Consider the following 9056-nt stretch of genomic DNA (forward strand, 5'->3'; position numbering starts at 1 on the left):
CTCTAGAGAGAAAGCCCCCCTCTCTAGTCTTGTTATGTTAAAGAAAGCCCCCACTTATGTTTTTTCCAGATGTTTCTCATCTGAGGTCTGTACTTTCTGCCACGTAGGCATGTTTTTACACACAGGCATATGGGATTATAATGGAAGTATAACTGGATATATTAATGGCTAGATTCGCCTTGATTATACTTGATCAATTCCTATTTGGATTAATAAAAATCTTCTACAGGTTCCGGCGCGGGAACCATGGTGGGTGAGTATGTATATATATATATATATATATATATATATGTATTTAAGACCTGTTAATAAAAAAGAAGAAAAAATTGTTTTAATGACATACAGCAGCGAGGGTCTACTGATTTTGTTGTCACATAGAAATAAACAATGGCCTCCTGAATGTTATGTTGTTTGCATTATACTGATTTTGGACAAAAGTTCGCAAAATATTATTAATTACAATTTTGAAAACAAAAATTAAAAATAATACATTAAACAAATTCTAAAAGATTTTTCCAAAGTTCTAATACCAACATTTAATTTTCCTGAATTTCAGACTTTTAATGTGATTTTTCTTTCTTTTTTTACAGTCTCCAGGCAGTGCCTTTTTTTTTTTTTGTTTGTCACGTAGAAATAAAAATGGCCTCCTGAATGTTGGCATGTTGTTTGCATTATACTGATTCTGGACAAAAGTTTGCCAAATATTAATAACAATAAAAATGTTGAAAACAAAACAAATAATACATTAAAAAAAAAATACTAAAAGATTTTTCCAAACTTCTTATTCCAACATTTATTTTTCCTGAATTTCAGACTTTTAATGTGATTTTCTTTCTTTTTTACAGTCTCCAGGTAGTGCCTACATGTTTTTGTCAATAAAAAATGAAAAATTGACATTATATTACATGTTATAGTTCTGTTATGAAGAGAATATCTCATGCATTGTGCCAAGAACATGTCCAGCTCATATTTTACCTCAGAAAATAAAAATAGTTTTTGTTAAGAAATTGTTTTTATTTATTTATTTATTTTTTAAAGAAAATTAAACCTTTTTAAGAATCATTAAGATTTGTCTCTACCAGCTAAGCACATTTTATGTAACATCTCATGACTTCTTCATCACAAGAAGTATGTTTCACATTTTTGAAAGCCAATTTGGCACACAAGCTTTAACTGCAAATGTGTTCCAGTTTTGCTTAACTTAAGATATATTAGACTCCTTCATATTTCATACACAGAAATCTGGAAATCGCTCTCTTTCTCTCCTGTATACAGTGCCTGTCTGTTGAACATCTGCACCAGTTGTTGAGTAATTACAGCAGCTCACAGGGGCTACAGATGGAGGATTTCTTCACGATGGCCCCTGGATGCTGTCTGTTCCTGAGCGCTCCGCTAGAGACCTGCGGGGCCGTACAGGAGGGCCGCTGGGTTGAGGAGACCCATCACTTCATCCAAATGATCTTAGGCCATGACAACACCACCAGCAGTCATAATGAGATCAGTGCCACAGAATATGAGGGTTTGGAGCAGCTGTTTGATGAGATGGAAAAATACTATCAGCCAGTCACACATGAGGTCAGTAACCGCAATGTAGGGTTAAACTAAAAGTGCTAATCATTCTATGTATAAGTAACATGGTCATTAAGACACATCTGTCATTTGTTTGTCCACATGTTCAGACCTGTCTTTCACTAAAAGACATCCTGGAAGAGAGCGATGATCATCACGTAGAGCTGGATGCTGTTTTCGGAAACATCCTCTATCATGCTTTGCGTGGAGACTGTATGAGATCACTTCCTGAGCAAGAGTTCTTTCTGGATTACATCTTCAGCCATTTTGCCTCTGATAATCTTACACTTCATGGTATGACTGTTTGATAATCCTGATGATGTTACATTAACCTTAAATGCATTTCATGTTGTTGAATTTGGTTTTATTTTAGTAAAATATTCAAGTAAAAATGTGTTTTAATGTGACAGAATCAACCTGAATAAATAATGTCACACCAATGAAAGTAATGGTAACACTTTACAATAAGGTTCCATTAGTTAATGTTAGTTAATGTATTAACTAACATGAACAATACATTTATTACAGTATTTATTAATCTTTGTTAATGTTAGTTCATGAAAATAAAGTCGTTTATTTGTTAGTTCATGTTAATTCGCAGTGCATTAACTAATGTTAACAAGCACAACCTTTGATTTTAATAATGCTTTAGTAAATGTTGAAATTAACATTAACTAAGATTAATAAATGCTGTAAAAGTATTGTTCATGCTTAGTTCATGTTAATTAAAGTAGTTAACTAATGTCAACTTATGAACCTTATTGTAAAGTGTTACCAAAGGAATTTTTAATACTCAGGTCCAGTGTTATTTTAGTATCATTTATATAATATTATAGTTTTTATTAATATTTTGAATTAGTTTTTATTTTTATATTTGTAGTTTTTTATATTTTATTTCAGTTAAAGTTAAAATTTGTGACCTTTTTTTTTATAGTTTTAGATTTTAAATATTCTAAAAAATATATATTTTCTTATTTAGTATTTTTGTCTAGTTTTCCATTACAAATATCTAAACATACTTAAATCGAAATACATTTAAATGGAAACTGGCTTAAGTCAATCAGGTCTTGTTTTCTGAAAGAATATCAAAATTAAGTGAGTTTAATCTTAAAACAAGAACAATATCTGATAAGAAAAATAACATTGATTTTTATTTGATGCAGGTTTATTTTTCTGACCACACTGACAGATATTTTTTCTTGTTTTATGCACAAACTCACTTACTTTTGATAAATTGTTCAGGAAACAGCACTTAATCTTAAGTCAGTTTGCTTCTTAAGTAAATAATTTAAGTGAATTTAAGTAAGAAAATCATTTTTTCAGTGTAGGCATCTTTGTTCTTTATTTATAATATATTTATGCATTTGGCAGATGCTTTATTCTAAGCATTCAGAGTAAAACTTTTATCAGTTCATGCATCTGGACTGGGAATCGAATGCATAACCTTGGCTTTTCTAGCACAACCAGTTAATATGCAACTTAAAAAGGTTCTTCTGGCTGCAGCTTTATGTTTTTAATACTTGTTTATGTTCTGTAGATTTCCTGAAGTGCTTTTAAGCATTTAAGAACAGTATTCGGTTTAAAGCTGAACGTTTGTATTCTATTTTTAATGATCACATTGTTACTCAGATTTTGAAGAGCTTCTGAAGACGCTAAACCTGGGCAGAGATGAACACGACCATGATGATGCCCACATTGATGATGAATCCCACCGCAGTGGACCAACCCGCATACAAAGTCATCAGGACGATCACCATAACAACAGCAGCTGGGACACGGTAAGATACAGCAATGTTTGCTCGGGGCATCATGAGAAATCAATGCATGCTGCAGAAATCAAATCATATGGAGTTTGATGAAGTGGACAATCATTCAGCTGGGCAATAAATTATTTTGAGGCTTGTACATCACATATCAACATTAATAAGTGATGTTTAGATGTCTTGATGGATGTTGTGACAATCTGAGACCATGCAAGCTGTCCGTAGAGTGAAATTAAGCAGTACATATGTTTATTTTTAATCATGATGTAGAGTTCCCAATACCCTTACTAAAGCCTGTCATTTGACATTCATGCAACTAATAATAGTGCACACTAATGCATGCATGCATGCTTGTCAGAGCAATGAAAGTGACTGAAGACAAAAAAATATATTTTAATATATGCAATGTTTAAATTGTTAATATATGCATGTCTTAGGTTGTTTCTGGTTGCTTTGCCTGCAGATGTGTTTTAGTGCTGAAGACCTTCTGAGGATCTACCAGCTGAACTCTTCATTGCTGACCAGAGATCAGTTCACACAGCTCAGTCCTGCTCTGATTCAGCAGATCCTCAGTGGAGGCTGTTCTGAGATCACTTTCACCCACATGACCCCTGATTCTCTGAGCACCGCTGAGAGTGAGTGACCTCTGTTTACACCATTAGACCATCACTGAACAATTAGTCTGAGTTGCATAGCATAGTTAGACTTGTAAAAATGACAGTAAAGACATTTATAATGTTACAAAAGATTTCTATTTAAAAAAAATGCTGCTCTAGACCTTTCTATTGATCAAAGAATCCTGAAAAAAATGTCTAATGGTTTCAGCAAAAATATGAAGTAGCACAACTGTTTTCAGCATTGATAATAATAATAAAAAAATGTTTCTTGATCAGCAAATCAGCATATTAGAGTGATTTCTGATCGATCGTGTGACACTGAAGACTGGAGTAATGATGCTGAAAATACAGCTTGAAATAAATTATGTTAAAATATATTCAAATAGAAAACAGGTATTTTAATTAAAAATAATATTTCACAGTATTACTGTATTAAATGCAGCCTTGGTGAGCATAAGAGACTTCTTTCAAAAACATTTAAAAAATCTTACTGACCCCAAACTTTTGAACGGTAGTATAATATCTTAAAAAGCTTAAAAACCTTATAAAAATACTACAACTAGAAACTTTGAGTTTTTTTATTGTATGCACTTGTCAATGATAGTGAAAATTTAGATGATCACTTACATTTAGTTTGCGTATAAGAAACATGACACATTATACAACAATGATACATGACTGCTGGCTTTTCTGGTTCTCCCACAATATTTAGTTCTAGCTGGAATCAATCTCTTAACCTCAGCAGAACAAAGAGTATTTTTAAACACTGTGACTGATTATTTTAGTTATTTCTTCCTGGAGAAGAACAAAGCTGGCACCATTTTCCGGCTTAAACCAGATTCCATCTGAATGACCTGTAACTGTTTACAAAAACCAGTCTGAACGACGGCATACCTGTGACATAGTGATCTCTTTATACAATCACTGAATAAGCCCTTTGTGCCCAGGATATGGATATGCCACTCTCGCCAACATAATCATCTGTCTGATGGCCATGTTTGGGATCGTGGTGCTGCTGTTCTCCAGGTGCACGCAAGTGTTTCAGATGTGCATCCAGTTCTGCATCAGTCTGGCTGTAGGATCCCTCACAGGTGACGCTCTTCTGCATCTGCTTCCTATGGTGAGCAGCCAGCAAAAAAGACTCAAAAATGTCTTCATTTAAATGGAAATAAACAGAAAAGTAAGAGTAAATTTGCTGAAAATTTACTCACCCTTGTTCCATCCAAAATGAGTTTGCATCGGAACAGATTTGGAGAAATGTAGCATTACATCACTTGTTCACCAGTGGATCCTCTGCAGTGAATGGATGCCGTCAGAATGAGAGTGCAAACAGCTGATAAAAATATCACAATAATCCACACCACTCCAATCTATCAAAGTCGAAGCCTGCGTGTAAGAAACAAATCCATCATTACAGCAGTGTGTAATGTAGCTGTATGTGAATGTAAACGATTTGCAAAGGTGTAAACCCGAAAGTGCAAAATAAATCAAGTTATTGTCTCCCAAAAGAAAGAATCAGCATAAACGAGTCGTCAGTAATTCGAATCCCACTTCCGTGATGGCTACATGTCACGGGGTAATGCATTTGCATAATGAATGCTATGTTCTACATTGGCTCACCTGCTTTCAAACACTGTTGTTTGTTTGTGTGGTAAACATGTCGAAAAGACGCTGCGTCCTACACTGTGGAAGTTCATTCGTTTTATTTTCACTTCCGAAAGGTGAGGCTGCAAAGAATCAGTGGTTAAAAATAAGAGCAATACAACCCCAAAGCGGTAGACCAATCACAACAGACTGGGATTTCTGACCAATCAGAGCAGAGTAGGCTCACAGGAAGGAGGGGTTTAGAGAGACTGAATCTTAGAACTGCTTCGAACAAATTATTTGAGAATCGTTGGAAAATGAGGTGATATTAAATGCACACTATTAGAAAATGAAAGCGTTTTTTGACCTCGCATACATGTAAACCTACTGTACGAGATTCCCAAAACAAAATTAGGAACCCTAAAAATAGCATAATAGAATCTAAACAATCTCACCTACATCTTGGATGGCTTGAGGGTGAGTAGATTTTAAGCCCATTTTCATTTTTGGGTGAACTGTTCCTTTAGATTTCATTGCTTTGTGACTGATTGTGTATGAGTAGTTCTTAGGTCTTCATGGACATGAAGAAGGACACAGTCATGAGGAGGAGAACCTCGACTATGTTTACAAACTCCTGGTGGTCATTGGGGGCATCTATGTCTTCTATCTGATGGAAGCCATCTTCGCTATCATCACTCGACATGGTCATCATCATAATGGAGTGGGTGACGTCAAATTTCTTGTTTAATTTTGCAGATGTAATAAATTTATCAGAAAAGTTCAATCAGAAAACACTGTCAACAGCCATATTTTTATGAATAAAATGTAAGAAATCAGACAAATGATATATGCACAAAATTCTCTATTAAAACCTTCAGAATATAGATAGGAATCAAACGGTAAAGTTTGGTGTATGTAAGTACTGCAGGAGAAAAAACAAAACAGCCTTTAAAGATATGTACTGTAATTGAAATCTACAGACACAAATAGATAAATGGTCATAAACATTTATAAGTGTATTTTGGATGTTTCTTTCCACTAGTCTGAAATAAGACATCTGAAATTATAGAAACAAAATACCCCAAAATCTCATAGCTGACCAGTGCATGATACCCGAATGGTTTTGTCTGTATGTATTGCCTTAAAACATAATAAGAAGTGGAGAAATGGCCACCAGATGAGCTGGTTTGCCTTGAAGGGTCTTTCTTTGTTGTAAATGACCACTGTTGTCTGTTTGCTCCGGCAGTCTGAGCCTCATCACTGTGACCACAGCAAAGTTCTGCAGATGTTCCAGAGCAAGAGAACCCAGCAAAACAATAACTCCACCTCACAGGAGGAGCTGGTGAGAAAGTCGTCTTTGTGTGAACGTGGGCCAAATAAGAAGTTATTATGTTACAAATCACTACACAAAAATGGACAGAACTACTGTTCCCTGAGGAGGCCGGGTGAAATCATATTTCACAAACCCAGAAAATAATTGTTGGAAATTTGAGGTAATTTCAGGATTTACAGACAATAGTCTGAGAGTTTATTGTCATGTGAATCAGAAATGTTGGTGTTCATTGTTTAATTAGTGAATTAATATTTACCTAATTTTACCTAGTTTTCTAGGTTAGGTTAGCTTTAGTCCTATTTGGACAAGAAAAGTTTCACAGGTGGACTTTGGGATTTTTCTCATCTATTATTTCTTTTTTTTTTCTTGTTCTTTTTTGCAGTGTGTATAGTTTTTGTCCATAACATGTCTGATTTTTCTGATAATTTTGACCATTAAATTCAGAATTGTTTTCACAATTTCAATCGTATTTATATATATATGTAGATATTTGTACTGAAAAAAACAAGACAAAAATACTGAGTAGAATAATTTTTTTATTGCAATCATGCATTGGGTATCATTTTTTCATGTCTTTTTTTTTTTTTTTACAATCAAATTCAGAGTTTATCAGTGCAGAAATATCACTGAATTCATCTCAGACTTCCTCTGTAATCATCAGTTTTGTAATGCTGTCAGTTTGTACTGATTTTAGGTGGACGAGCAAAACAATGAGAAGTCCATCCTGGAGCCGTCTAGCAGCACACGAGGTCAGTGAATGCTGTCAGCGGTCTGTGTTAGACACATCTGAGCCATGACTGCAAATAATTACACGCCTATTAGAGTTCATAACATGTTTGTGGTGTAACATGACACATTTAAGAGAGTAAAATGACCTGTTAGTAAAGTAAACTTTGCACTGATGGTGTAAAAGGTGTCTGCTGTCATATTTGTATGCATATATACCAGTATTATTTTAGTATTATTGAGGTACTATTATAGTTTTCTTATGAGTATTTTAAATTTGTTTGTATTTTTATGTTTTTTGTTTCAAAAGCTCTGTTCAAAAGTTTGTGGTGTGTATTTATATACACAGTATACATACAGAGAGAGCTTTTTATTTTTGTGACAAGATAGATTTTCATTTAAAAAAATAAATGTATTATTAGTTACATTTAAATTGTAAAAAATGATTAAATTATTATTATATGTTATGTCATTTATATTATATATCTATTACAAAAATATAAAATTAAAGTAAATTAAATTATAAAATTTAAATGGTGAAAAAAATGTATTCTAAAATGCAAAATAAAAATATTTAACATTTTAGAAATCTTAACTCTCTGTCCTATTATAGTCTTCATTTTCATTTTGCTGAATTATTTTGAGTTTCATCCGCGGGTGATTTTTGTAGTTGAATAACGTCATTTATGATTTTGAGTGTGTATCTTTCTCATGCCCCTCAGAGAAGCGTCTGCTGCCGTATATGATCACCATCGGTGACGGCGTTCATAACTTTGCAGACGGTCTGGCCATGGGCGCTGCGTTCTCCGTGTCGTGGCGTTCAGGACTGGCGACATCACTGGCCGTTTTGTGTCATGAGCTGCCACATGAGTTAGGTGAGATATGTCTGTTTGAGAGAAACTCTAATCTAGCTATTAAAAATGCATTAAGAACTAGGCTTGCCACGATAGACGGTGCTGACGGTGATACCGGTGTTAAGCCGCAACACCGGTTACGTCACTTGCCCACCGCGTTACCGACCCCCACCGTCGTTTAGATTTTTTATAGTAATAAAATTCATTTAGTTCAGTAAAAGAACAGACACTACAATTAAAAACTGAACGCAGCTACTCAATGCAGCCGAAACGATAGTCGCCGAAACGATAGTTGCAGCCGAACGATAGTCGCATCACACAGATCAGATTTAATTTCTCCAGTGAGGAGAGCGAGTCGAGCTGACTGACACGAAGAGTGAGGCGAGGTGAGACAGACAAGACGATCACAGATGATTTAGTTTCGAAACTAGATGCAAAAGCGCCTGTTTGGCAATATTTTGGATTTTGAAAAGCCTGTTGACTTTTGTCGTTTATCTAAGGTGGTTTTGGAAGTTTTTTTTAAACATTTGTTTCTTATTTAATTGGTTCTACATTGTTTGCTGATTTTTACTTTATTTAAACTGTGTCATTTATTTATTTTATTTGACAT

The 9056-nt window shown here is 34.3% G+C and overlaps 1 protein-coding gene across 2 annotated transcripts in view; it reads left to right on the top strand.

Annotated features, from left to right (window-relative positions):
* LOC107670022 (zinc transporter ZIP4-like) overlaps window positions 1–9056 on the top strand; it is a 34461-nt gene that overhangs the window by 15921 nt on the left and 9484 nt on the right. For both annotated transcript variants that reach the window (XM_016462487.1, XM_016462486.1), the window contains 5 exons: window positions 5041–5069; window positions 6096–6254; window positions 6780–6875; window positions 7561–7615; window positions 8315–8467. In XM_016462487.1, the coding sequence (XP_016317973.1) occupies window positions 5041–5069; window positions 6096–6254; window positions 6780–6875; window positions 7561–7615; window positions 8315–8467 (492 nt within the window). The remainder of the gene's footprint in view (window positions 1–5040; window positions 5070–6095; window positions 6255–6779; window positions 6876–7560; window positions 7616–8314; window positions 8468–9056) is intronic.

Source organism: Sinocyclocheilus anshuiensis, unplaced genomic scaffold, assembly GCF_001515605.1.
Source record: "Sinocyclocheilus anshuiensis isolate Anshui unplaced genomic scaffold, SAMN03320099.WGS_v1.1 scaffold160, whole genome shotgun sequence".
NCBI lineage: Eukaryota > Metazoa > Chordata > Actinopteri > Cypriniformes > Cyprinidae > Sinocyclocheilus > Sinocyclocheilus anshuiensis.